This window comes from Colletotrichum godetiae, assembly GCF_030913485.1.
Source record: "Colletotrichum godetiae strain CBS 193.32 chromosome Unknown BDP55scaffold_16, whole genome shotgun sequence".
NCBI lineage: Eukaryota > Fungi > Ascomycota > Sordariomycetes > Glomerellales > Glomerellaceae > Colletotrichum > Colletotrichum godetiae.
Genome location: NW_026851264.1, coordinates 830,632 through 857,299, shown reverse-complemented (window position 1 = coordinate 857,299; position 26,668 = coordinate 830,632). Strand labels below are relative to the sequence as shown.

The window sequence follows — 26,668 nt, the reverse complement described above, 5'->3', positions numbered from 1 at the left end:
CCCTGTGTCAGAAGAACCTATCATTCTCGATGACGATGGGCAATCTTATCTCTAATTCCACGCTGATTGGAGAGTGATAACAATTCGACTTCCAAGAAGTACTAATACCTTGGCTGGCCCCATTCAAACCACTGAAAACACCCAACATCATCCTCTCGGCATCTCGGCGCTCCTGGGCAGCTGGGTTCCCACTCCAAAAGCGAGCAACAAGCCTTCCGCGGCCCATATTGCCTTCGAGCCCCAGGACCGAGCGGGTGATAACAGCGGGACTCAATGGGGGCCACGGGAGCGATTAAGCCCGCCGGCAGAGACAACGTTCGCCCAAGGCGAGGATTCCGCTCGTTCACGCCAAGATGCGGCGGCGAGGTGCGCTATGCAGACGTGTGCGACAATAGAGATAGCTTGCGATCCCATCTTCCTGCGTAACATCATTTCAATGACCTTATCTCTCAGAAGAACTTTCCGCTCCGGCGTATTGGAACAGAACTCCTTGGCCAAGAGCCTTTATCAACCTTTCTGTGGTCTACAATGAATTGCTTAGCTCGGCATCTGTTTGCCAGGTCGCAGTAGGAATGATTAGCGTCTTAAGTACTTCAGGAGCATGGGACTGCTGATATGACGGGCAAGAGCCCGGCGGTCATTGAGAGACGACAGACAAAGGAGACGAAACGCTATCGTTCTGGCATATATCCATCAGCTGCCCCAATGATCTGGGTGAATGCCTTAAGTTGGAAGTCTCCTAAGCAAATTTCCGCATCTTTTACGAATCCTCATTGTCATAGAACTTAATTATGGGCTCGACACCAGTTTTACACCAAGGATGGGGGTTGGTATCTTTCCAATCTGCACATCAAAGTCAGGACGCTGACAGCACATAGCTATGGCCTCATGATTGGACTGGGTGTTCTTTTTGCGTATGCTCCATCTTTCCAGTCCAGGTCTCCAGCTCCACTTACTGATCCAGCCTGTAGTGTGTTTATGATAATCATCACCTGGGCACTCAAGAGATACAACTATGAGCTTCAGACGTCTGAGATGTTCACGACAGCTGGGCGGTCACTAAAGTCAGGATTGGTGAGATCGACAGAATTTTATCCCGGCGGTTACCAACGCTGACTCTTATAAGGTCGCCTCATCGGTATTGTCAACATGGACATGGGCCGCGACTTTGCTGCAGAGCACAGCGGTAGCATACAAATAGTAAGAGCTTTAATGACTCCATGTCTGCTAGTGAAGCTAACAAAATCAAGCGGTGTTTCAGGGCCCGTATGGTATGCTTCCGGAGCCACGGTCCAGATCATCCTCTTTGCCACGCTCGCTATTGAGCTGAAGAGACGCGCCCCCAACGCGCACACATGTAAGAGCTCCACAGATGATGACCTCGCAAGACTTGACTGACCTGTCTCTTTCAGTCCTGGAAGTTGTCAAAGCTCGATATGGACCGGTCACACACGGAGTTTACATTGTTTTCTGTTGCTTCTGCAACGTTCTGGGTATGTCTCGGCCATTGTTTGCCACAACTCTGTGCATCAGAATTCTAACTCTCATTACAGTGACGGCAATGCTCCTCACTGGGGGATCTGCGGTCATTCAAAATTTGACAGGTGCCCCTGTAGCTGCCTCCGTATTTTTGTTCCCGATCGGTAAGTAGTGTCAGAAATTTCAGAACTTCATGTTTCTGACAGCCGAACAGGTGTGGTCGTCTACACTCTCTTCGGCGGTATCAAAGCAACCTTCATCACGGACTACATCAACGGCCTAGTCATTCTCATTATTATTTTCATCTTTGCATTCACAGTCTACTCGACCAATCAACTCCTAGGCTCTCCCGGGCGAGTATGGGAAATACTCACTGAACTTGCGGCCGAGCGTCCCTTAGCTGGGAACTCTGGCGGTAGCTACTTGACAATGCGCTCTCAAGGAGGCAGTAAGTTCCCATATTCGCATCCTCATAAGACTCGTCTCACAACCAGGTAGTTGAGTTCTTCATCATAAATCTCTGTGGAAACTTTGGCACGGTGTTTTTGGATAACGGTTACTATAATAAGGCGATTGCGGCAAGCCCTATTGATGCTCTTCCCGGCTATGTCATGGGGTAAGGTCCTCGCAAAGACTTACAAGTACCCTGTCCTCATGCTAACATCATATCAGCGGAATCAGTTGGTTCGCTGTCCCGTGGTTGACTGCGACGACAATGGGGCTTGCTGGCCTTGCTTTGGAAAAGTACGACATTTGGCCGACGTACCCGAACCGTCTAGCCGCTGCGGACGTTGATGCCGGATTGGTACTACCCACTGCTGCCGTTGCCCTCCTTGGAAGGGGAGGAGCGGTTGCAACGCTCATCTTGGCTGTCAGTTATGCTTCCAATTGCGACATGTTGGTTGCAAACTAATTCTTAACAGTTCATGGCTATTATGAGTACCTACTCGTCTGAGCTCATCTCAGTCTCGTCCATCTGCACCTACGATATCTACAAGACCTACTTCAACCCCGCTGCTACCGGTAAGCAACTCATGCGAATCAACTACATTGGTATGGGCGTCTTTGCCCTGGTCATGGCTGGCTTTGCGACCGGTCTCAACTACGTAGGCATCTCCATGGGGTACCTCTACCTAATGATGGGAGTTATCATCTCCTCCGCTGTCTTGCCAGCTGCTTTAACCCTCCTGTGGGACGGACAGTCCTGGGCTGCCGCGACCTTCAGCCCAATCATTGGATTCGCTCTTTCAATGACCGCATGGCTCGTCACGACGAAGATCAAGTATGGCGAACTAAGTGTCACCAACACTGGCGCCAATGAGCCCATGCTAGCGGGAAACTTGACATCGCTTCTTTCTCCAATCGTGTTCATCCCGCTTTTGACCTTTATGCCGCCTTTCAAGCCCCAGCAGTACGACTGGCAGAGTATGCTCAATATTCGTCAGGCTGACGATCATGAGCTTGCTGACGCTGCTCACGTGGATGTCGAAAATTCGCCGCAAGAGAGGGCGAGGGCACTGCAGAGCGATCCTGATGAACAAATTAAGCTCGAAAAGGCGGCGAAGACCGCTCGCTGGTTGACAGTTGGTGTGACACTTATTCTGCTCATTCTGTGGCCGATGCCCTTGTATGGCACAGGCTACGTCTTTGGTAAATCTGTGAGTGCTTGTTTCATCTTCAATTACCATTATCCGCACTAACACTGTATGTTACAGTTCTTCACTGGCTGGGTTGTCGTGGGTATCACTTGGCTGTTTGCCTCTGTGGTTATGGTTGTCTTCTTGCCGATCTTTGAATCTCGAAGCACAATTGTTCGCACTACGCGTATGATGTTCAAAGACCTTTTTGGCATAAGAGGAAAGGGCAAGCCTGTCAGCGAGGGTATGTCACCTGGCTGTAGGACCCCACCAGAGATCACGGAGAAGGCTACGGCCAAGACGTGAAGTTCAACTTGATTCTTCTTTGAGTTGAGCTTCGAAATCTAGGTGGATTAAATCTTTTTGAAGCATTTCTTGTTGCATGGATTGACGGGGTATGCCTTATACACGCTCCGGGGTTCTGCTTAAAAGTCTTTGATTGTCTGCGCAGGCTATCACAATTGGAGAATATCAATAGTCTCTCATATCATGCTCTGCTGTTCTGATCTCAAGACGTAGAGACATCGTCTTAACAAATTTGAGTATTCCATGAGTCTAGATTCAAGTTTGCTTGGCAAGGGCTCGACGGAAGCCGATGACTAGTGAAATCCATTCGGCGTGCGCGTCGTAAAGTCTTCGAAAAATTCCGGAATATCTGCAATGGCCAGTCCAATGCCGAATATTCCGGCAACGTCTGTGTTCACGAAGTCAATGAAGTCCTGTTTGGCAACTCGAAGGCGTCTTTAACGGGGCTTACACTGGTCTGGTCGGACGAGCACCATCGCACCAACCTCTGGATTAACGCCATACTTCGCATATGCTTCTCCGTGGCCCGCGTGGTAACTGGCATCATCGACGAAAACATTTTGAAGACCTTCATGATTCTGTTAGCCCAGAATTCGGGTCCCAATAACTAGAGAAGAAAATCCCGGGACTAATTTTGCAGTATCCAGATACTCACATTTAACTCCCCACCTGCCTCCGTTGGGCGTGAACAGTCGAGGTATCTGCTTATCTTCCAAATTTCGTCGGTCAGATTTGAGTACCAGAATCAGGCTTAAGAAACTATGAATATCGTTCTCAAGGACTGGCAGGCGTTTCATCAATCCTTCGAGCGCTTCTGCAACCTACACACATGTTAAGTGGTGCTATGAGTATAGCGGCCCGAGACTTCTATGTGCTTACCTGGGACAGACGTTTCTCTGCTTGAGACTCCAAGGCATTGCCAGGAAAGACAACTAAAGACCACCTCGAGTCTGAAAGAAGAGCATGCGAAAGCTGCATTGCTTTAGCGTCGGAGTACCGAACTACTTGCGCGCTTTGGAACCTCATTCCCACGCTGATACCAGATGCCAGGTTATCATTGTCACCAGGCCTCACAAGCATCGACGGCTGGTACTGCGTGGCTAAACCAGCGGTGTATCTCCCCGATTTTATGAAATAATCTTGGAAATCTTCAGTGGTGTAGCCATTCTCTTTCCGGTACGTCGAGGAGAACATCTTTGCAAATTGTGTGTCGAAATCGATGAGGCCCTTGGCGGTCTGGTGACGTTCGGAGACATACGTCTCCAATATCGATGGATGAGCGTGTTTTCGTAGGACCGCAGCAAGTTTCCACCCAATGTTGTATCCATCTTGTAAACTGACGTTCATTCCTTGTCCAGCTTTGGGCGAATGTGTGTGGCAAGCGTCGCCAGTGAGGAAGACTCGATGGTCCTTGGTGAAGTGGTCCGCTAGGCGTTGTCCGATAGAGTAGGCAGAGAACCATGATGTCTCGGCGATATCAACTTGGTAGGGCTTGAAGATGTCATCGATGCGCTCCTTGACTCTCTGAGATGTGACTTCGCCTGGTGTCGAGACCGGCATTTCCATATAGAACCTGACCATTTCATCGCCCTCTCTTGGTATAATGACCAAATTTCCTGCATCGGATTGGATGACGCTCTTTTTACGGATATCGGGAAAGTCAGTTTTGGGGTAAATGTCCATGACAGCCCAAACCACGTCACTGCTGTCGCCCACCATCTTGAAGCCGAGGGACTTTCTCACGGCACTATGGGCTCCATCGCAACCCTAGGATCGCCATTTAGTGTCTCTCGCTATCCAGGCAGTTAAGAACCACTCACCAAAGCATACTTGGCATGATATGTTCGCTCAACGCCATTCTCCATGGTCTTCACAGTTACGCAACGGGCCTCGGGATCTCCAGCAGCCTTGCTATCGACAAGGACCTCACGTATCTCACTCCCGTATTGGATGTGCGACTGACCAGATGACTTCACAATACCTTCGATCAAGATCTCGTTGATACGCGCCTGATTAAGAATGACATGGGGCAGATGGCTGAGTCCAGGCTCGGTGTCCGGCTCGAGATGTGACCTGCGGATTCCGCCATTGCCGTCAGGCGACCAGAATGCAAGCTCGAGAACGTGGTAGGCTTCCTTCAGCACATCCTCAGAGAGACCGAGGTGTTCGAGGATTTCCACCGTACGGACTTGAACACCGTCTGCTTGACCTTGCTTAAGAGGACCCTCGCGGCGCTCGAGGATTTTGAAGTTGATGCCGCATCGGGCCAACCAGACTGCTGCGCAAAGACCGGCCGAGCCGCTGCCGCAAATAAGAACGTCGTACTCCTCAGACATTTTTCAAAAGAAATATTGACAGTGGGATTCGGTATTAGAGATCCCCGCTGTAGGTTCAATGTGGTGTCTGGTCGCACATGACAACTGTTACTTGCTCGTCTTATACATCACTCGCCAGCCGAACTTCCGAAATCAGCTACCGGGCGGGGTTAACAATTATTTCCCCGGAAGTCAACTCGTGCGGGGGAATGTCATGGGGAGCGTCCCTGCATGCAAAGCCGTTTCTTGTGCATCCGACGAGTCTTCCGAATTCCGTCCGGGATATGAGGTCGGCACCGGCGACGACACCCACCAAACTATTGCGCCTGTGGATCCGGGTCCGCGTGGGTCCTCGAGATACCGACGGGGCCACGGCAAGTTTTTCACAAAATGCCGGAGGTTCGGCCACAAGATGTTCATCTGAAGGATCGTCCATGCCTCTTTGCTGCAATAGTACCAAGAAAGGTATGGCATGCCAATGCTGATGTATGACGAAAGCTGCTTCGCCTAAGCGCTTATGCACCCCAATTACCCCTCAATTCCGCGCCTCAACACAACACAACGCCTTGGCTGCAAACGCAAAAGAAGAAGATGGGCCAAAATTTACCTAGATAAGGGCAGCTAAATGGAACTTAACCAGTCAAATTCTGCCTCGGCGGATCATATTTCCATTTCCACAATTTTACGTCATCAAGTACGTGAAAGAATTTCTTCTGCCTTTTCACTCCCCTGTGCGTCATCATTGCAAGTCTACTCTCCTCCAAAGCAACTGAACCGTTATTCAACAAATCATTACGATGTCTTCCTCCGTTATTCCCACTTCCACCTCCGTCGTCGAGAGCGCCGTCATCAAGGCCCCTCTCAGCCATGTCTGGCACTTCATCAAGCGTAAGTGCAGTGAAAATCTGGTCCAGGTAGTGGACCAAGGATGAGTGAGGGCAAACGCTGATATCTTGCTTCCAACGAACAGTCCAGAACTTCCAAAACTTCTGGACCGCTCTGAAGGGCAGCGAGTTCGTCAAGGCTCAGGAGGAGACCGACATTGTCAGATGGACCTTCCAGGACGGCACCGTCCTTGAGGTCAAGCAGGAGGAGCACAGCGTAAGTTTCCATTTTGTTGATCGCGGGGTTACTTCCTCATGCTTCAATTCCAAACGAGGGCCTGCCTAACTCAGTTTTCCAGACCATCAACCACTACATCACCTACAGTGTCATCACCTCCCAGCCTGAGCTCTCTTACACCAGTGTCGTCAGCACCATTCGCTGCTACCCGGTCACCTCTGGCGAGAACGAGAACAGCACCTTCGTCGAGTGGACCGGCAACTTCTCCAGTGATGCCGATGCCGGTGTCATCCAGGACGCCAAGTTCAAGCGCCGTGAGGCTCTCGCCGACTTGGCCAAGGCTGCTGCCAAGTTGTAGATGTTCATGAGGAATGAGACCGGAATGTCAAATTATTGAACCCCTGCACTTGCCTCGTCAAGTAAGATAGTCAAAAAAAGTAAAAGATACCACTTGTTGTTCAGGCTCTCTCCCAGTATTCATGTGTGACATTTCAATATAGCGGTCAAATTTACAGAAGTCGAGATTGAATACGTTTGAGCATGAACTAAACTGAAAAGGTCTGTAAGAGCATCGTAGAAATTCCACTTCGTAGACAGGTCTTGTCGTTAATAGAAGAAGTAAATTGCCATCTGGAGTCATTTCCAAGTCTAGATAGATAGTCGGCAACATCTAACAGCACAAAGTAAGTCCCTGAAGTATTTGTCTCAACTTTATTTGGTGGTGGTTCTCTACATCGCTACTAGCCTGAAGAGTTCACCAATCCGAGCTCTTTCTTTCTTCATGACTTGCCAACTCTCTTTCTCAGGTTTGCCAACTTCATCATCAACAAAGCTCTCAACAATTGCATGCCTACACTAAACTGTTGCCAATAGCGGTTACGAGCCAAGGGATTCCGAGCCAAACCGAACAGCAGTGACAGCGCGTATCCCACCACGGCGGCACCTGCCAGCTTTTTGGGCCATGTCCGTCTCCTCCGCCCGGAGTGAGTCGGTCCCTTCGATATGTTAGCACTTCGCCGTTCAAGTAATTCTCTGCTTCATAGCATGCTTACCCGTATTTGCAAGTCCCCAAAGTCGGGGAACAGGCAGCGGTACCAGAAGTACACCTGAGAATAAGGATAGGTCGAGCCGTTCCACTTCTTGCCGCTCGTTGTGTCCTTCAAATACCAGCTGGTGCATCCTGTGGACCACACAGTCTTCTGCATGTCGGCCTGCATCTGGTTGACATATTCCTGTTCTGCCTCTCGGGTTACCTCGATGGTCGTACCCTTGCCGTCGAGCACCGGTTTAATGATTCGGAGCGCAAAGTTGATGGAATTTTCGGCTGCGATGATCGTGGATGTGTGACCTGTAAGTGAGTTTGGTCCTAAGTGAACACAGTTAGCAGCAACTCGACTGTCTTATGGCGTATACTAGGGATCTTACCAAGAAGTACAAAGAAGTTGGGAAAGCCGCTTGCAATCGTACAATTGTAGGCCTCCGGGCCACCAAACGACTCCCAATGCTGGTCAATTTGCTCTCCGTTTCGGCCAACGACATCCAGACCTCCAACTGCGTTGTTCGTTACAAACCCGTTGGCCAAAACGATGACGTCCGCCTCTGTGACGCCTTCTTGGGTACAGATACCTTCCGGTACAATTTCTCGGATCGGATCATCTAGCAATGTAAGATTTTCCGAGTGCAAGCTCTTCAAATAGCCCGCGTCGAAAATGCGTCTCTTGCAACCCAATTCGAAGTCCGGTATGAGTTTGCCGTGATACTTCTCCGGCGCCATTGTCTTCATGTACTTTTCAGCGCTGGCTCTAGCACGCTTGCGATATTTGTTCCCATCATTCGTCATATAAAACCCTCGCAGTGTGTTCTCTGCCGCAGCGAAGACCAGAAATCTCTGTAGCGTCTGTGTTCCCGGCACATGCCTTAGAACTTTCTTCATGAAATCCGTGTTCTCGTTGTCGACAGGCGGCAGGACCCAATGCTTTGTCCGGATCGCTTGCGTAAGGTGCTTCGTCTTGTTCACAATCGCCGGCACGATTTGCGATGCGGTACACCCATTCCCGATAACTACGACCTACTTGTCCTGGATATCCACGGTCTTATCCCACCGAGACGAGTGGAAGATGCGACCCTTGAAGCTTGTTGAACCGGGAACGTCGATCTCCCGTGGTTGCATAAGTTGTCCTGTGGCAGCGAAGAGGAACTGACACTCGTGCGCGAAGACCTCGTTAGTTTCGTAGTGACGGATGTTCATCCTCCAGCGTTTGCGCTCTTCCGACCAGACGCATTGTTCGACGTTGACGCCGAACCTCATCTTGTCTATGAGCGAGTATTTCTTGGCGACATCGTAAAGATACTGCCATAGCTCCTGCTGGGGAGGCAACACTCGACTCCAGTCTGGGTTGGACTCGAAGGAGAAGCTATACAAAGCACTGGGCACGTCGCATGCACATCCTATGGAAAGATATCAACAGCTGTAATGTTTGGTGGAGCCTTTGCTCGAAAGTGAGATGTTACCTGGGTATTGGTTGATGAACCATGTCCCTCCAAGTTCACTGTGCCGCTCAAAGAATTTGATGTCGCCAATGCCATACCATCTCTTCAGAGTAGCCCCCAGCCCGATTGCCGAGAACCCAGTCCCAACGCACGCGAACTGACTGTAGGTGGGCGTTTGTGAGGCCTGCGACATTTTCCGTGTACCGAACTAGCCGTGATGTATTGGAAAGGCGGGAAGGGCGTAATCACGACTAATTGTCTCTAACTTCAGGTACAACTGTAGGCTTTGTTTTCAGAAAGGATGAGGTCGAAAACTTAGTTTCAGGAAGCGACCGAACACCCGCAGAAGTCAGGACAATGCGGGGGAGCATGTCGTCGTCGACCTTGGTCAACGGGGGCTAGTTCGCTCAAGCCTCGGCTCGTCCCACGTTGAGTCCCGTCTCGTCCGAGGGGGGCAAGCATATGCATGCTATTACGACGTCGTTGTGAAACTTTGTAACACGTCCTGAGAAACAGTATGACCTAAGAGGCTAAGAGACCTTGTACCATGGGGGATCGCCCCAAAGTGGAGAGCTACCTAGCTGGGGAATGAGGGGGAAATGGAGCTGAGAGCCGAAAGACGACGATCCCGCTGTGAACTATTGGGCGAATATCGTTCTTGGCAGATCGGAAGCACACGAGCTATGTTAGAATGTAACGATTCGCGGCCGGAGCGCCGGGGTAACGGAGAGGTTCACGCCCCGGTCCATCTCGATTCGGCTGAACTTATCCGGCTGGGGGCCCTTGAAGACCCATCACCACATTTGGCGAGCTACAGGTCTCAGCTCTTGTTACGCGCATAGATGTGACAGGTCGATATCTTGACTCGGTCCGAAAAGGAGAATTATAAGAGTGTCCATTCAGAAATACTTCTGTCATGGGCACGTTCTGCTAGATTGGAAGTGTGTACTACTTCGCATTCACTCTTTTGAGAACCCCTTACATGGAGCTGAAGACTCTCACTTCTCCGCAGGTTCCACCATCTCAAATTGACCAGTCGTATTGTCAATCTTTTGCCTTGGAGTGTACGCAATATCCTTCGCGCTCGCAGTTGTTTCCCTTGCAAGGCGCCAGAGCCACTCTGGACCGGCTCGCTGCAGATCAAACGCGTCAGTAGAGTCCAAAAGATTGAGAGACGCATGGAACTCACCAGAGCTGTCACAGATGACATGATGCCCGGCAGATAAATTGTCCTTCCGAAGCCACTGTACAAGGAATTCACAATGGCTTCTCCTACTGAATCCACATGAAGCAGCGGCATCATGAAGTGAGGCTGACCGGGATCGAACGGGACCAGCGGCGTTCGGATGAAGCCAAAGATACCGAGCGTTTGACGGACTTTGGGCGCTTTGTGGATGTACTTCAGCTCAAGTTGGAGTGACTGGAAGATGTCAGCGGTTGTCAGAGCGCTCGATAAGTCAAATGTATGTCATTTACCTCATGCATTGCGGTGAGTCCTGCCTTGGTAGCCGAATAATCGGCAATTCTCACTGGAGGTACCACAGAACTCATCGATCCGACGTTGACGATATGGCCGTGGTTGGTGCGAACCATGTACGGCAAGAATTCTTTCGTAAGAAGGAATGGAGCGAGCAAGTTGGTCTTGATGGTTAACTCAACGTCCGCGTACGAGCCTTCCATGACGCTGTAGCCCCGTGCTATTCCCGCATTGTTGACGAGGACGGTAGGATCGCCGACTTGGGTTCGGATCATTGTGCAAAGAGTTTTGAGCGCCTTCGTATCGGTCAGATCACACTTGAAGAAGTGAACCTTGGAGCCTTTGGGAGGCTCCCATAGCAACGGAGCCAAGTCGACAACAACAATATTCGCCCGCGGGTTCCTGGCCAAGATATGTTTGATGATGCTATGGCCGATACCGCTGCTGCCGCCGGTGACAACGATGATCTCCTTGTCAAAGTCCCATGTGTGATCTGTCGTCCAGTTGTTTGCCGACCACTTGTTGAGATATTCTGTAGTTGACAAGACAAAGCTTACTAGAGCCGCGAGGAACGCAACGCGCTGAGCGGTATCAAATCTGATATCTGAGAGTCCGACCGCTCCGTTCTTTTTGGCTGATACCACCGCTAGTCCGGTCGCAAGCGGTACTGAGAGGTATGGATTGAGAACTGATTTTCGGAGCCATCTTGCAATCACGTCGACCGTGAATCCTTCTCGTGATGTTAACATGATGAATTATAGCTTGACACATCAAATTCGCTTGAAAGTTATGGGACGTAAATGATGTTTATCAATAGCCAGCTTTGCAGTGCTGTCCAGGGTTGGTGTTTTAATGTTATGGGCGAAACTGTCACGTTTCAACGTGAGCCGAGAACGACCCCAACAGCTTTGATACGATCCCTCGCTGGCGAGGAGCCGAGGTCCGGAATCACGTCCACGAGATCAGACCAACCGATTTGGTAGCCCCATCTGCACGAGCATGAGGTTTGGAGATCCAAGCTTCTTTTCCCTGCACGTCAAAGTGAGGGGCATCCCCCGGGCAAAAAGGCAAGGATCTAACCTGAAGAAGCGGCGTGATGCTACGTTGGGATACCGGCTTCTGTGACGAGTTTAAACGAGTGCGAATCACCTTGCCAGCCAACCTACCTACAGGCTACACCAAGCTACTGATAAGTCTACCACCCTGAACAACCCTGAATTATGCCTCGGTCGGGAGGTTCGGTAGTTGGAGCTTCTTTTCGTTTGCCCGTGCCCTCTGCAGATTTCTGCGGACAGACATGTCAGTGACATTCTGAGCCACATTTGCGTTTCTTGTCCACGTCAAACCTCCTGTCTGAACCTGTCTGCACGTTCTCCCAGACTTCCAAAGCCACCCGGTGCGCTGTGTTAGTGGTTGCTTACTCACTTGCCAGTTACTCGTAGCACAGCCTTTTCTCCTTTCATTTATGTCGGCCGTACGGCTGGATCGTAGACAGTTTTGACACCAGACGAACCGAACCGTTAGGCACATCAGTAGACTTCTTTCCGGGTGCGATCATCGCGTGCGAGTGCGACAGAGAAACTAACATGTCGGTATCGAGACCGCAGCTTTCGCTGTGGGAGAAGAGAGACCTGGTCTTTCGTTTGCTGTTCCGTGGTATGTCTCGCTTTCGTTATGGCTCCTCCTTCGACCTTTAAGCTAGACATCGAATCGTGACTGACTTCGCATGTTGGCAGCTCCGATACAATTGGCGTGGAACTTCTTCTATGGCATCCCGTTTGCTATCGCGAGAGGCGTCTCAATTCGCTTCTTCGCCTTCTGCGCATACTATCGTTTTGCCCTTGGGTCGATGAGAGCGCGCGAGATACAGTTCTTGATCCCTCCTTCAATCAAGACGTACGAGAAATGGATTGCGAAGAAGCAGAAACGTCATCCAGAGCTGGCAGACAAGCTACAGAAGAAGATCGACCCGCTCCCTGCTAATGATGGCTCAATCTTGTGGATCGGCAATCGTCAAAAGGCTACCAAGTTCGTCTTGTTCTTCCATGGCGGTGGATACGTGGTGCCGCTTCTTCCCGGACATCTCGACTGGTGCTGGAATGCGTACGTCAACGGTGGCCCTGGAGCTAACGCCGAGGTTGCTGTTGCCGTCTTGCAATACACTCTCGTACCCGAAGCACGGTATCCCACCCAGCTTCGCCAGGCCATCGCGGCGCTCAATCAGCTCATCCTCTCCGGCGTCAAACCCAGCGATCTCCTGATCGGTGGTGACTCGGCGGGAGGAAACCTAGCCTGCTCCGTCGTCCGCCACATCTGCCACCCATGTCACCTTGAGATCCCGGCCCTGCGCCTCGAGAGCCGCCTCGCAGGTGTGTTCCTTGTGTCGCCCTGGCTCAGCAGCAAGACAACGACGCCGGCATTCACGGAGAATAATTACGTCGACATGCTCACCACGACGTGTATGTCTCGCGCCATGGCTGAGCTCCTTCACCCGCGGTTTCCCGTGCGAAACAAGTCCGACGAGAGCGACCTCGCCATGGCGATGCCTATGGACGGCGATATGGCGTGGGTGGATGAGATATCCACAGCTACCAAGAGCCTGTACATTACTGGAGGTCAGCAGGAGGCTTTTAGAGATGACATTCGCGCGTTCTCGGAGCATGTCAGCTGTGGGAACAATGATCTGGATCTACTGGTCGAATTGCCGGAACGCGAAGCTCATGATTTTATCTTGCTTGAGGGTCAGACTGGTCGTGTTGGTGATGCGACGGTGAGGATGAGGAACTGGGCCACTACGCAGCTGAGCACCGGGCGCGCTTCAGTCTGATGTGGCATGTGAGATGAGAGAGATGCATGTAGGAGAGGCGGTGGTACCGAGTTCTTCGCGACAGTGAAATATATCAACCATTAATGAGTGAATAAATTGCGATCCGACACTTGGGGATGACCATGGGCCAGCACATATGTGATTGTTGTAGTGTACATCTTGTTGTGAGCAGTGCAGGGTGAGAGCCAGACTGGAGTGAGTGAACGCCATATCCCCAATGAAAGTGAAAGTGGTGAGGGGTCCTTTTCACTCGCTATCGTGCTTCCAATGTGGAACAACGTGAACTTTGAGTGCTTACCGCAGTGGAATAAGGCAACATGTGCTCCTGAGTCATCATATCTAATCCCCGGCTCAATTAGTGCCTTGGACCCTGGTCGTCATCCCAGTCAGAATGAGCGGTCTGGTCAAATCAGAAAAGACAACTTCAGCAACTGTCCGCACCACCTACTTGAAGAAGACCACCAGTCGCCAACGGTCTCGCCAAGCGAGGCCTATTTTGGCCGCTTCGAGAGCGGGGTGGAAAGAAACAGACGCGTCGCGTCCACAAACTCCAGGCAACAGACAGCAAAGCATCTCATCGAGCCTCTTCACGATAACACGTCTGCTGCGGGATATTTATTATTCTCTCATTTTCTCTCAGATTGTGAGATCGGTGTGAGTCTTGATCACTAAACCACCAACCTCTCAGAATCGCTTTGCTCACTCACTCCTCACATTCAGGCGTGGCCACCACCGTCGACGAGATGCTTCCAGATCAACCCCCCCTCAACTGCGCCTACAAGCGCGACGATGTCGTCGCTGGCCTCACCGAATACTACTCAGCGCTCACGCGCATGGCCTACATCCCATCATCATACGTTGATTTCCCACCGCCAGGGGGCTGGACAGACGCCGACCTTGAGATAGGCGCCCTGCGCGCTCTACGACGCTCCGAAACCGTCATTGACCTGCTGCGCCATATCCCCTATGCCAGACCAATGCACGACGGACCTCGTCCGGGCCCTTGGAACGTCGCACCACAAACCAAGGCTGTGCGCTACCTCCGTCACATGGGACACTTCAGTCAGTGGTCCGATCGCGGCGACGCGGGGCTGCTTGAGCTTGCTGCCCTTCCCTCTCACGACACGGGAGCCGCACCGATGGATTTGCCGCCGGATGTGATTTGTCTCACGTTTGGAGAGTACCATTCTTCAAGCTCGCGCACGAAGCCCTATTGGTGGATTGTAGACTGCAGCCGAGGTGTTATCACGCCTTATCAAGAGCGAGTCTACAGCGTCGGAAAGGTCCCACGCAACAAGCCGTGGCGATGTGTACGGTCGTACTCTGTTACGGATTACTTCTCGCAGCTCGTGTCGAGTCTGGGCGTCCAGCTGTTCCCCGTACCGCCGACCGAGGATGTCGACGCCGAGATCCTTGACCCGAGCGCCCTCGCGAAGTCATCGGAGCCGGTGGATATCTACCGCGCCCACGGCTGGGGCACCGGTGATCTCGGAGACTTCAGACACGACGAGTGCATCGTCGCGCTCCAAGGTTGGCGACGCCGGGTGCATGAGGAAGTGCAGAGAAAGATCGCTCAGGATGTGGACGACGCCGATGATGAGGACTTTGAGATGGACGACAGTGACGACGACGAGGATGCTGCGCATGAGGGAGAGGCGGGTGATGGCCTCGCTGATGCCGTGGCGGATATGGAGATGGACGATTTGAGTGCCGAGGCTGCTGCTCTGAGAGCTGACATGAGCCCAGAGGAACGTGCAAAGTTTGATCGCAGAGAGATGCAGTCGTACTTTGAGTGGGTTGATGAGGAATGATTGAAATGCAGTATGCCTTACGAAACCAAAGTTTCTGCTTTAATTTGCAACTAGTAGATGAGATATAGAACTGTACCACAAGACATTGATCACGCCTATTCCATGACCAAGGTTTTGTGACCCGAATCTCTATCACATCTTCGAATTACGCGCTGTCTTCACTTCAAACTCCCATTCAGGGCTATTCCCCTGACTGTGCTTCTTCAACAAGGTCATTGAGTTGCCTCGTAGAATCTCCGGCGCAAGCATCGATCCTCGCGGATGAGAAGCAACAAATCCCTCGTAGGAAAGAACCTGAAGCTCTATCAGTGGGTCAGGGCAGTATGGAAAGTCGGATCCAAAGAGAATGTGCGACGGATCCGCAAAGTCGAGCAGTCCACCAAGCTGGGTCGGGCTAGAACTCAACGCCGTGTCGTAGTAGAAGCGAGCAAAGTCAGCCTGGGCAGTCTCGTAATCCACAGCAACGACATTTGCAAGAGCCGGGATGTTGAGGGTCCCCAGCACACGGGTAGCTAAGAATGGGAGAGTTCCTCCGGCGTGCGAGAGGATCACGTCGACGTCGGGACAAGCGTGGAGAGTCCCGCTCAGAACGAGATCCACCGCGGCGCGGGTAGTCGCGAGAGGGTAGTCAACGATCGGCTGCGGAAGTGCCGAGGCTATGAGCTTGGGGGTAACGTCGAGTCCTGTCGGGTGTAGGAAGACAAGAGTTTTGTGAGCTTGTAGCTTCTCCCAGATTGGCTTGAACGTCGGGTCACCGAGAAGCTTGCCTCCGTAGGAGGTAAAGACGGTTACACCGTGACAGAGTCTCTGCTGCTGGTATAGGAACTCGATCTCTGAGACTGTGCCGTCGACGTCTTCCCAGTCAGGCAGGACTCCGAAGAATCCAAGGCGTTTCCCTGCTAGTGAATTGGCTATCTGGTGCGCGAGATCTTTGTTCAAGGTGCGTGAGAGCTTTCGTCCGTCTTCGTTGGGTCCTGCGATCGATGCACCTGGAGCCGAGACTGACAGTATCCCTAATCATAGCGTTAGTTGACTCAAAGAAGGATGCACCATGTTTTCTTTTAGAGCTGAGAATCTCACCTATCGCCGTGCTGACACTATCCATTAGCTTAACAGTCGCATCTAGAGACCACTCAGGGGATGGAAACCCGGAAGGGTCTCCTCCTGCAGCCTGCACAGCTGCAGTGTAAGCCGGAGGAAGTGCGTGAATGTGAGTGTCGATAAGTCCTGACATCTTGAAATGGGTTTAACTCAAATTAGGATATCATGGAGTGACTTGTCAACGTCGAGTTGCTATACTCATATTGTTAAATAGATCTCATGGAGTGTGTACGGCAGTCCTAAGTCCCCGGTCAACACGGAAGCAAGGTGCCGATGACCGACCCCTTTCGAGGCCGAGCTGCCAAACTCAACATCTTTGATCGTCATTGGTTGCTCTTAAGTGGTCGGTGTTAGATTTTCGCTAGCTCCGACATTCGTCTTCAAAACGGCATTCGGCGTGTGCAATGGCCGCGAGCGACGCGAGCTACAGTTTACTGATAGTTGCTGCAACAATCAAAAGCTACGGCGTATTCTTTATGCGCGAGGTTGACTTTCGAAGACGCTTATTAGTAGCAATTGCGATATTTCGGCCTTAGAAAATACCTTCCTTAGCCAGTAAACTATGTTATCTACCTTTCCACAGTAAGGTATTTACGACTACTAGGACCCAGGGTTTTCGGTGGGCTTTACCTCCTCACATCCCATAATGCGATGTTGGCACCCAAATCAGACTTGTCGAATTTTCATAAAGTCGCCAGCCTTGCCGCACACTTCTCGTGATTTCATCATGTCTTAAGATGCCCGCCAAGCTGCGCGAGCAGGCAACGAACGACCACAACTTCAACCCGGAGAGCTAAATAGAAGCAAGGACGCATATATGCAAGACCTTCACCAAAAAAAAACATTCCTTGAGATGGCTCGGTACCACCTAAGCAACCGAGTCTTTGAAATGTTTGAAAAGAAAGAGTAGCAATTGGCGGTTCTAGACCGAAAAGATCGACCCTCAAAACGTCATCAGGTATCCCTTATGTAGTGCGACATCAGCCTTCGTACCACCCTACCAATGACGGCTCGACGTCGGGCCCTCGATACTTCAACAGGCTTGAATTCTAACCTTTCTGCCAAGAAGTCTCCCTTCTAATGGCAGCTGAGGGCCATCGCTTGTGAGGTTGTGATGATCATTGATTAATTAATATCTCACCGTTTCAAGCCATGATCCAGCCAGTACTTGATTCGCAGTCTCTGAACGTGTGCGCTTCATACTACCAGCTCTCGTGCGGGGGCTATCATCAGCGCCTTCACAGGATGTCGCAAGTAAGACAAGAGACTGTAAGACAGTGTTGGAAGATCCTGCTGTACATAGAAACCGCCACATGGTATTTGTAGTAGCGCTGCATGTTGGGGATCGACAGCTAACGGAATCCCCGACTGAAGAGAAAACATCACAGTCTTGGCTATCTTAAAATATAATGCTGCAAGCGTTCTTTTCTCAGCCCTAATCACATCCCTGGTTGCCTTCCTCTTTCGTACACGTTTTGCTGACGTTCATACGCTGTTCACTTCTCTATCCCTACTAGTGCTTATCTGGTATAATAGGGGCATTTTATCGTTCAATGATGACTTCCAGTCGTGATCAAGAGGTCGTTGAAGCTGAAAAACGCACACTCTTCGCTGGTCGGGGTTCATACTTTTCAATAATCTTCTCGTCATCCATCCACTCAGTATGAAGGACCACGATCAGTTCAAACTCAGACCACTATCTACCCCACGATCCATTCGACTAGTCGTGCTGCGCAGGAGCGCCGAAAATGACTCCATTGAAAACCCTCTCGGCGGTCATCTCGTTGAAGTAGACGTAGATTGTCCGCCCTCATACGTTGCACTTTCTTACACCTGGGGAGGAGAGGAACCTTGCGAACCCCTCGTAATTCATAATTCCGGACGTGCTAAGCAGCAGCTATTGATAACTCCCAATTGCGCGGCAGCGTTGAGATTGCTACGCCGGTCCCTTCGCCGCAAAACAAAAAAACGTCGAAGCTTGAGTGTCTGGATAGACGCCATCTGCATCGACCAAGCGTCCGATGATGAACGCAATGCTCAAGTCGCCATGATGGCCGAGATCTATCAGCGCTCCAAGACTGTAGTTGTCTGGCTTGGGCAGGACCACGCACCGACGACTTGGGGCAGCTTGGCATGCTCAAAGCCTCTGGCATTGTTCCCACGCCTCAGTTACGATCGCGGCCGTAACGATGGAGTCAAGAGCTTTGCGGCCAGAATCGCTCTCAAAGGTATGATGTCACGCAGATCCTCATCGTGAGATAACCTATCTAGAAGCCCTCTAACCGAGACACAGTCTGCAACAACGACACGCTGCACCGCTTGAGACTGTCACCCTACTGGACCCGTGTATGGACACTCCAGGAATTTGCGCACAAGAACTCCGCCGTCTTATGCCGCGACTCCCGACTCTTCGTCTTCTCGAGCCTTGCGCGTCTCCTAGCCGTAGCACCCAAAGATGAGAGCGTGCCGAGCCAGCAGGGAATGGACCTACATGTAGACCTCTACGAATGGCAAGCAATGGCAACAACACGCCCGTTCCGCGCGGCAACGAACCAACTACGCCGCGTCCTCACAATGCAGGCTTCGGAGCCGCGAGACAAAATCTTTGCGCTGCGGGCGCTGTCTCCGGGAGTGCTCGGGAAGATGACGGTCGATTACCGTAAACCCGTGGGAGAGGTTTTTCTGGACGCCACGAGACTCATGGTTGAGGAAGAGCATAGCTTGCGGGTGCTGTACTTTTCGAACCGGAAGAAGACGACTGCTGGTGTTGCGTGGGAGAGTATGCCCTCGTGGACTGTCGACTTTGCGACTACGGACTCTGAGGTAAGGGGGTCGTATAAATACTACTACACCAGTCTCTGCGCGGCTTCTGGTGGTGCCAAGTCGCATTTTTCGTTCTCCGGCGACGGAAAGAGGCTTACACTTCGAGGAGTGTGTGTAGGGAGAGTAGGCAGTTTTGTGAGCGATATATTCCCCACCAAGAGCCAATGTGTTGAAGGAAGATGTGTTGCCGATCACAAGGACATGACGGATAAAGACGACGAGAGCGAGGTCAAGCATCCCTTCTCTCACGATTGCGAAAGTCCGTACATGGATGTACTCGGCTGCTTCATGACGAGCGTGACGAGCACAGTATGGGCCGGGCCAAAGCTGGATGCCATGGGCCGCAGTCTCTACGAGCTGCTATGGTGGATTATTCAAAGGCCAAAGAAGTACGAATGGTCGGCGTCCATGTCATCAACGTCAACATCTTGCTCATCTTCTTCAAACAAGGCGGTTCGAGGTATGTCAGTCGTCTCCTCGCTCGTCAAGTGGGATTCGCTGCACTGCGGGTGTCAGTGCAGAGTGGAACTACGATTGGGACGATTATTCTACACTATCGATCGAAAGGCCGGATTTGGAGTCGTTGGTGTTCGGGAAGGTGATGCAGTTTGTCTTCTTGCTGGAATGGATCATCCCTTCATCTTGAGGCCTTGTAAAGGTGAAGCTGGGAGATATGAGATAGTGGGACCAACGGTGTTTGCTGGCGCGATGGGTGGTGAGATGTGGCCAGCTGATGAGGATGAGCTAGAGTACTTTGAGATTGTGTAAGAGATTATGTCCACGGTGTCGGAGTCCACGACGTACTCCATCGAGTTTTCAAGACCGTGAAGGTGAGAACCAATGTTAGGGTGTGATCACACCGTTGTGCTAGAGTAAATTAGTGATGAAGCCCAAGAGGATGTTCTCTACTTTCGTCAAGAGACGCGTCGAAACTCAATCCCTTGGTCCCTTGGCCCCTTGGCCCGGCACGCTCTGTAGTCAGACCTCTAGAAAGAATTGAGAAGACCTTTGAAAGGGACCGGGCACTAGCTCTGGGCATTGAGTCCGACAATTGAGCATCGGACCTTTGCTTCGGGTAGTCCGACCGAGTCAATCATCTGAAAGCTACCTGCTTGACTTTCAATTCTCCAAGCGTGGCGTACGAGCCATGTTGTAGTCCTTCCTCAAGCCCAGCTTCAAGAATAAATAAGATGCAACAGCCCTGTCAAGGCTGACAACAAATGACGTTGGACTGGAGTTCTCCGTGTGCGTGTGTGCGTTTGCCCCTCTTTGTACAACACATCAACTTGCCAACAACCATTTCTCTCTTCTTGCCCCGCCACTAAGCCTCGTCTCGGAGCCTCACTTTAGGGGTGTTGCCAGTTGAACAGGTGGGTTAATTGACTTTAGGCTGTGCCTTTATGCAAGATCATCCCTGACTCACATCAACCTAGGATGAATGGTCTTTGGAAAAGTGCCCCCCGCCGCCGATGATGAAAGTACGGTTCGGACGACTCTGAAACCCCAACTGAAGCATCTCAAGGGCCGCCATACGGCCCCTCCAACCGGAGCCAACACCAAGTTGCTAACCCCTCTTCTGCGGAAATCTCATCGGCCTCATCCCGGTACGGCACCCAAACATCCGATCCAGAGGTCCTCCGCCGCTTCCCACATGATCATGCGGGAAGCTCCTGGAAGTGTAATGCGAGTTGGGCTATTGGACGTTGTGAAAGATAGTTAGGGTATAGTATATTCTCTCTTTGCCCACTGATATATGGGCCAGTCTGTGCCCGCATGAAAGACGTTACATCGAATGACATCTTTCCCTTCTCTCCCCCCCCCGGACTTCTGCTTCTGCGCTCTCATTCCTTCCATCCCATCTTTTGCTCATCGTAGTCTTGGCGCTTTTACGCGCATAACGCATTTTCCTCACGAGCTTCCATCATCAGGCCGGCGAAAAAGAAAAAAATGGCGAGACTCACAAGCTGGCTTCTCCTCTCAGCATGGGGAGCCGCCTCCGCATCTGGGCAAGGCCTCCACGAGCTGGCCGTAAAGTCCGGGAAACTCTTCTTCGGCACGGCGACGGACACGAACCTCTTCAATGATGCGGCATACATGGCGGTCCTAAACAGAACGGGCGAGTTCGGCCTCGTGGTGCCGGAGAACAGCCAGAAGTGGGACGCGACGGAGAAGACGCAGAATGACTTCCAATTCAAGAACCCAGATGCTGTACGAGGGGTCGCACAGGCAAATAAGCAGATGATGAGGTGTCATGCGTTGACATGGCACTCTCAACTCCCACAATTTGGTGCGTTCCTCGTCGTACTAACTCAAATCTTGCGGCCAATATTGACCAAGATCAGTCTCAACGGGAACCTGGACCCCAGAAACCCTCACCCCCGTAATCCAAGCACACATCTCAAACGTGGTAACGCACTACAAAGGCGCCTGCTACTCGTGGGACGTCGTCAACGAAGCCCTCGCCGACAACGGCACCCTCCGCGACAGCGTCTTCTCCCGCACCCTCGGCACAGACTTCATCTCCATCTCCTTCAAGGCCGCCGCGGCAGCCGACCCGGCCGCGAAGCTGTACTACAACGACTTCAGCCTCGAGTTCAACTCCAACAAGACGGACGGCGCCGTCAAGATCGTGCAAGATCTCAAAGCCGCAAACGTGAAAATCGATGGCATCGGGTTCCAGGCGCATTTCCAGGTCGGCAAGACGCCGTCGCAGGATACGCTGAACAAAGTGATGACGCGCTTCACGGATCTGGGGCTGGAAGTCGCGCTTACGGAGTTGGATGTACGGCACGATAAACTGCCTGCCGATGATGCGGCGGTGCAACAGCAGGCTAAGGACTACGGCACCGTCGTCAAGACGTGCGTGGAGAACGCCAAGTGCGTCGGCGTCGTGGTGTGGGAGTTCACGGATAAGTACAGCTGGATCCCGTCCACATTTTCGGGGGCCGGGGACGCGTGCTTGTTCGATAAGGATATGAAGCCCAAGCCGGCGTATGCAGCCGTCGCGGCGGCGTTGAGAGGAGCAGGAGCAGCTGCACCGGTAGCAGCACCGGCGCCGGCGGCTGGAGCCCAGGGCGTGCTGTCGTCGGGAAGCAGTGCATCTGGTACCGGGGCCGGGGTTGAGGCCACGGATGCCGATGCCGGGACCGATACCGAGGCCGATGCCGACAGCGGAGCGGGGGAATCACAGGCAAAGAGCAATGTGGAGGCAGCGACCAAGTCACCTTCCTCTTCGGGAACAGGTCGCTTTGAAGCCGTGCTGCTGATTTCGCCGCTGATAGCCACCGGTATCGGCTGGCTTTTCTGGTTGGTGATATGATCTCTAGACACCTTTCTTGTTACTTAGCTGTTCCTGATGGCACGATCTTGATACCAATCGATATATCTCCCGGATCTTCCTCGTCCCAGAACTTTGATGTTGTTGAGAGCAAATCATTGAGGATTGGCGTGCTTCGGCTGCGACGTTGCGTGTGTCAATGGGAGCCCGGTCCGCGGGTGGTGTAAGTGAGGAGATGTATGATGTCATGCTCCCTGCCGGCAACCTACACTGATAAAAAGAGACCGGGGGGGCTGGTTGAACGATTAGGTATCGGGATGATGCGATTTCAAAGCGAAGAGGGGAAAGAGAAATTCTGCCAAAAGACTTGCGGCTCCCATCAATTGAACTGTTGCAGACATAATCCGATTGAGCTGTGAATAGCACCACGACCCGGGAGTAATTCAAATAGGGAGAACTGGTTTCTTGAATAGCTTCATCATGGTGTACCTCAGGACGCTAGTCGCCGCTGCCGCCGGCGCAGGCTTAGCCCAAGCTTCGCTCTCCGGCCTCGACAAGATCCCGCCTCTGGGCCTGGGAACATGGCTGTCCGACAAGAGCAAAGTCGCCGACGCCGTTGCCTTCGCCGTTGGCGAGGTGGGCTACAACCACATTGACGCCGCTCTCATCTACAGTAAGTTCCATCTCATATTCACATGCTCCCAAGCATGCTCACGCGAGTCAAACAACTCACACGAGTCATCCACCCTCTCACCTCAAAGCTCAAGATCGAGATCCCACAACTAACCACCGCCCCAGGAAACGAAGACCAAACCGGCAAAGGGCTCGCCTCCTCTGGCGTCGCCCGCAAAGACATCTGGATCACCTCCAAGCTCTGGAACACAGACCACCGCGCCGACCGCGCCGCCTCCGCCATTAAAAAGTCCATCTCGGACCTGGGCGTAGACTACCTCGACCTCTACCTAATCCACTGGCCCGTCGCCTTCATCCCCGACGATCCCAATAACGCCCTCGACCGCGAGACCACCCTCGTCGACACCTGGAAGACCCTCGAAAGCTTCGTCAAGGCCAACCTAACCCGTCACATCGGCCTCTCCAACTTCGCCAAAGCCGATGTCGAAACGATCTTGAAGGCGGCGGAAATCAAGCCCTACGCTCACGAGTTCGAGACACACCCGTACCTCCAACAACAAGAGTTCGTCGACTGGCATAAGGAGAAGGACATCGAGGTCATCGCCTACTCCCCGCTCGCCAACACGAACCCCACCTACGGCGACGACCTGCCCGCCATTTACCAGGACAAGTTCTGGGTCGATGTCGCGGCCAAGAAGGGCGTTTCCGTCTTCCAGGCCGTGCTGGCGTGGGGTGTCCAGCGGGGTACGAGCGTGATTCCCAAGAGCACAAAGGACTCGCACATCATCTCGAATCGCAAGGCGCTTGAGGTCAAGTTCAGCGAGGAGGAGCTCAAGGAGATCGGCAAGCAGGATAAGAAGCACCGCTTGAGCAACCCGGGTGCCAAGTGGGGTGTGAAGCTATTTGCTGATTTGGATGATCCTGGCAGGAATGAGCCCACGAGCGAGGAGCTCTAAGCAACTTGTGAAACTTGGAATATTGAAATTGTTGAGAGCTATCTAGTGTTATCTAGTCTGGTCCCCGAAATTTATTCATCGCAAATCTGTCTTGTATCTCTCGCAAACACTCTACCTAGATAAATCCAAATTGCTGGCCGTCGATAACCGCTTCAGTAAATGAGGCACATCGTCCTAGCCGTTTGGTCAATGGTCGGCCCTGTTGCAATGCGCATAGTACTTCCTCCTGGCCCAGTAAAACCCAAGCCCAACAATCCACAAAACGATCAAGATGAGTGCTTGCACAGGGGCAAAAATGGCCCCCCTCACAACCACAAATCCACTGACCAGCGCAAACACAATCGGGATCAGCACAAATGGCTTATACGGTCTCCGCAGCTTCGGCTCTCGAACGCGCAGGATGACCGCACCCAGGACCGTCAAAAAGAAGAATGTGTACTCGCCCAGACCGTTGAACGTCAACAGAGCGCGGAAGTTACCAAACAGAATATACAGCGCCGAGAGGATTGTCGAGAGCAAGAGCGCGTTGAGCGGCGCGTCGGACCTTGTGTGCGCGGGTCCGGAGGATTCGTCCGTTGAGTCGGCTGGCGAGTTCTCCTCCGACTTGAACCCCACGCGGCCTACGAAACCGAGGAACTTGGGGAGCCAGTTGAAGTTTGACGCAGCAACGGTCATGCGGCCTGCGACGAAGGAGTTGCCGAGAAGGGAGCCCGCGACGACGAGGCAGATGAGGACGGCTGCGATAATGCCGAAGATCGGGCCGAGGAGACGGTTAATGGCAGTCTGGCTGCTGTCAGTACGGGGTCTTCGTCGTGGAGATAAATTCAGGTAAGACTTACAACTGCCACGCTGTCGGTCGCAGCCACGACATCCCAAGGGAGGAGAATATAGTACGCTGCATTGGCTGCGATGAAGCACAGAATGATGGTCGGCACGGCGGTGTTGATAGCAAGAGGGAGCTGGCGTGCCGGCTGCTGAAGCTCAGCAGAGACGTAGACGGCCTTGAAAGTGTGAGACGGTGTCTGCTTAGATGCCAATGGGGCGTGACTCACCTTATCCCAGCCAGAGTACGCCCACAGAGCACCGTAAAGCGCAGCCGAGTAGTACCCAAGCATATCCCACGTACCGACCTTGTCCCAGTCAAGCTCGCCGCCACCCGGCAGAGACGTCTTGCGGTTCCCGAACCAGGGCTTTTTAAACCAGTCCCGCCCACCGACATCACGGTCGTGGTCTGAGACTTGAAGGATGACGACGACGATGCCGGCAAGTACAACGGCAAAGATACTGGTAAACTTGGTCACTACGAACAAGTTGTTCAGACGCGTGCTGGCCTTGGTGCTGATGGAGTTGGCGCCGTTCATGACGACGAGGATCAGGATCGAGAAGAGCTTGTGCGAGAGGGCTCCGGCCTGGTCAGTCACCCCGCCGGCGGAGTAGATGCTCTCGACGAATACTATGCTGAGGATGGCGAGAGTGGCTGGCATGACGGCCACGATCCAGGTCCAGGCGGCGAGGAAGCCAAAGATGTCGCCGTAGATGTGTTGCAGGAAGGGCTGGACGCCGCCTATCTGCATCGTCAGCACTGTGGCACCATGCAGGGGCTCAATAGGAAGTCAACTTACCTTCACCTGGGATCGCGGTCCCCAGCTCGGCCATGGTACTGGCACCAGTCCACGCCAGAACACCACCAATGAGCCATACTACCAACGCGGCACCGGGCGACGGAACATTGGTGTCGATGGAACCCGGAGAGGTGAAGACGCCGCTGCCGATGACGATGCTGATGACAATGGCAAATGCCTCGACAGCGCCAAGGTTCTTCGAAAAGGTACCAGCCCCGCGCTCCTCGGCGATGAGCACCGGAGGGTCGGGCCCGTCAGTGCCGCCGTACTCATGATGAGGGTCTGCCAAGAGGGGCCGTTCCGCGGCGTCTTCGGATTGAGAGTTGGATGGCATCTTCCCGTTTTCGTATGGTTGCCAGTGGAGGACCGTTGCCAATTGGATGGGGAGGTCCGGATAGATGTCGAGAGAGGGAGGGACAGGGAGCTCGGGAGCTTGGAGCTTGGAACTTGGAGTCACTGGACGAAACAGGGGTAGCGCCGTTCGTGCCTCAGCTCATCCTTGGGCGGTACGTATCTTGAACAGTAGTGGTCCAAGCGCCGTTCAGAAACCCGGGTCCGCTTTTATCTTTGACCCGGCGGTTCTCTTTTCTCAGTCGGGATGATCCACTAAGGGACATGGTATCGATTGCAGATACGTACCGAAGGCCGCGTCTCCGCACCAAGAGGTTCTGGCCGTGGAATGTGGCAAATCCGGAGTAGAATCCGCCGGTGTATAGGCCGTCGGAGTAGAGTCCGGTAGCATTATTATCCCTTATCTGATGGCATGGATAAGGATGTCAGCGCCCATTGTGATGCGATTACTTTGCTGGATTGAAGGCCGCTCTGGTTTGCGAAGTAAAAAGCATCTCGAAT

The 26,668-nt window shown here is 52.5% G+C and overlaps 13 protein-coding genes across 13 annotated transcripts; 8 read left to right on the top strand and 5 right to left on the bottom strand.

Annotated features, from left to right (window-relative positions):
* Positions 1-791: 791 nt before the first annotated feature.
* On the top strand, positions 792-3,422 carry BDP55DRAFT_550202 (sodium symporter family protein; the record flags this gene model as incomplete). Its single annotated transcript, XM_060568999.1, has 12 exons — positions 792-826; positions 879-914; positions 972-1,074; positions 1,127-1,200; positions 1,251-1,357; positions 1,413-1,493; positions 1,554-1,643; positions 1,694-1,927; positions 1,978-2,095; positions 2,152-2,350; positions 2,403-3,137; positions 3,195-3,422. The coding sequence occupies 12 exons, from the start codon at positions 792-794 to the stop codon at positions 3,420-3,422; spliced, it is 2,040 nt and encodes a 679-aa protein (XP_060430962.1).
* A 437-nt stretch (positions 3,423-3,859) lies between these two features.
* Positions 3,860-5,758, bottom strand: BDP55DRAFT_549988 (FAD binding domain-containing protein; the record flags this gene model as incomplete). Its single annotated transcript, XM_060568980.1, has 4 exons — positions 3,860-3,990; positions 4,078-4,243; positions 4,302-5,189; positions 5,243-5,758. The coding sequence occupies 4 exons, from the start codon at positions 5,756-5,758 to the stop codon at positions 3,860-3,862; spliced, it is 1,701 nt and encodes a 566-aa protein (XP_060430961.1).
* A 559-nt stretch (positions 5,759-6,317) lies between these two features.
* On the top strand, positions 6,318-7,338 carry BDP55DRAFT_661122 (uncharacterized protein). The gene is made up of 3 exons (XM_060574695.1): positions 6,318-6,625; positions 6,708-6,838; positions 6,921-7,338. Exons 1-3 carry the CDS (start codon positions 6,535-6,537, stop codon positions 7,155-7,157), a joined length of 459 nt encoding a protein of 152 aa, XP_060430960.1. The 5' UTR covers positions 6,318-6,534; the 3' UTR covers positions 7,158-7,338.
* A 137-nt stretch (positions 7,339-7,475) lies between these two features.
* BDP55DRAFT_703510 (uncharacterized protein) lies at positions 7,476-9,715 on the bottom strand. Its single transcript, XM_060577965.1, has 5 exons — positions 9,311-9,715; positions 8,889-9,247; positions 8,225-8,867; positions 7,852-8,165; positions 7,476-7,794 (listed from the first exon to the last, which is right to left on the bottom strand). Exons 1-5 carry the CDS (start codon positions 9,480-9,482, stop codon positions 7,579-7,581), a joined length of 1,704 nt encoding a protein of 567 aa, XP_060430959.1. The 5' UTR covers positions 9,483-9,715; the 3' UTR covers positions 7,476-7,578.
* Positions 9,716-10,287: 572 nt separating this feature from the next.
* Positions 10,288-11,515, bottom strand: BDP55DRAFT_550216 (short chain dehydrogenase; the record flags this gene model as incomplete). The annotated part of the gene is made up of 3 exons (XM_060569001.1): positions 10,288-10,422; positions 10,479-10,709; positions 10,766-11,515. 3 exons carry the CDS (start codon positions 11,513-11,515, stop codon positions 10,288-10,290), a joined length of 1,116 nt encoding a protein of 371 aa, XP_060430958.1.
* An 837-nt stretch (positions 11,516-12,352) lies between these two features.
* On the top strand, positions 12,353-13,593 carry BDP55DRAFT_550339 (Alpha/Beta hydrolase protein; the record flags this gene model as incomplete). The annotated part of the gene is made up of 2 exons (XM_060569014.1): positions 12,353-12,422; positions 12,503-13,593. 2 exons carry the CDS (start codon positions 12,353-12,355, stop codon positions 13,591-13,593), a joined length of 1,161 nt encoding a protein of 386 aa, XP_060430957.1.
* A 303-nt stretch (positions 13,594-13,896) lies between these two features.
* BDP55DRAFT_661111 (uncharacterized protein) lies at positions 13,897-15,511 on the top strand. Its single transcript, XM_060574694.1, has one exon. It carries the CDS (start codon positions 14,337-14,339, stop codon positions 15,402-15,404), a length of 1,068 nt encoding a protein of 355 aa, XP_060430956.1. The 5' UTR covers positions 13,897-14,336; the 3' UTR covers positions 15,405-15,511.
* A 25-nt stretch (positions 15,512-15,536) lies between these two features.
* BDP55DRAFT_703506 (uncharacterized protein) lies at positions 15,537-16,655 on the bottom strand (the record flags this gene model as incomplete). The annotated part of the gene is made up of 2 exons (XM_060577964.1): positions 16,485-16,655; positions 15,537-16,417 (listed from the first exon to the last, which is right to left on the bottom strand). The coding sequence occupies exons 1-2, from the start codon at positions 16,636-16,638 to the stop codon at positions 15,537-15,539; spliced, it is 1,035 nt and encodes a 344-aa protein (XP_060430955.1). The 5' UTR covers positions 16,639-16,655.
* Positions 16,656-18,106: 1,451 nt separating this feature from the next.
* On the top strand, positions 18,107-20,196 carry BDP55DRAFT_661108 (heterokaryon incompatibility protein-domain-containing protein). The gene is made up of 2 exons (XM_060574693.1): positions 18,107-18,733; positions 18,799-20,196. Exons 1-2 carry the CDS (start codon positions 18,169-18,171, stop codon positions 20,094-20,096), a joined length of 1,863 nt encoding a protein of 620 aa, XP_060430954.1. The 5' UTR covers positions 18,107-18,168; the 3' UTR covers positions 20,097-20,196.
* Positions 20,197-20,701: 505 nt separating this feature from the next.
* Positions 20,702-21,162, top strand: BDP55DRAFT_103344 (uncharacterized protein). The gene has a single exon (XM_060565318.1). The coding sequence runs from the start codon at positions 20,767-20,769 to the stop codon at positions 21,046-21,048; it is 282 nt and encodes a 93-aa protein (XP_060430953.1). The 5' UTR covers positions 20,702-20,766; the 3' UTR covers positions 21,049-21,162.
* A 113-nt stretch (positions 21,163-21,275) lies between these two features.
* Positions 21,276-22,659, top strand: BDP55DRAFT_580712 (glycoside hydrolase superfamily; the record flags this gene model as incomplete). Its single annotated transcript, XM_060570816.1, has 2 exons — positions 21,276-21,615; positions 21,671-22,659. The coding sequence occupies 2 exons, from the start codon at positions 21,276-21,278 to the stop codon at positions 22,645-22,647; spliced, it is 1,317 nt and encodes a 438-aa protein (XP_060430952.1). The 3' UTR covers positions 22,648-22,659.
* A 426-nt stretch (positions 22,660-23,085) lies between these two features.
* Positions 23,086-24,194, top strand: BDP55DRAFT_693189 (aldo/keto reductase; the record flags this gene model as incomplete). Its single annotated transcript, XM_060577198.1, has 2 exons — positions 23,086-23,278; positions 23,404-24,194. 2 exons carry the CDS (start codon positions 23,086-23,088, stop codon positions 24,192-24,194), a joined length of 984 nt encoding a protein of 327 aa, XP_060430951.1.
* A 93-nt stretch (positions 24,195-24,287) lies between these two features.
* BDP55DRAFT_103371 (solute carrier family 7 protein) lies at positions 24,288-26,483 on the bottom strand. Its single transcript, XM_060565319.1, has 3 exons — positions 25,817-26,483; positions 25,034-25,758; positions 24,288-24,977 (listed from the first exon to the last, which is right to left on the bottom strand). The coding sequence occupies exons 1-3, from the start codon at positions 26,148-26,150 to the stop codon at positions 24,381-24,383; spliced, it is 1,656 nt and encodes a 551-aa protein (XP_060430950.1). The 5' UTR covers positions 26,151-26,483; the 3' UTR covers positions 24,288-24,380.
* Positions 26,484-26,668: the final 185 nt, after the last annotated feature.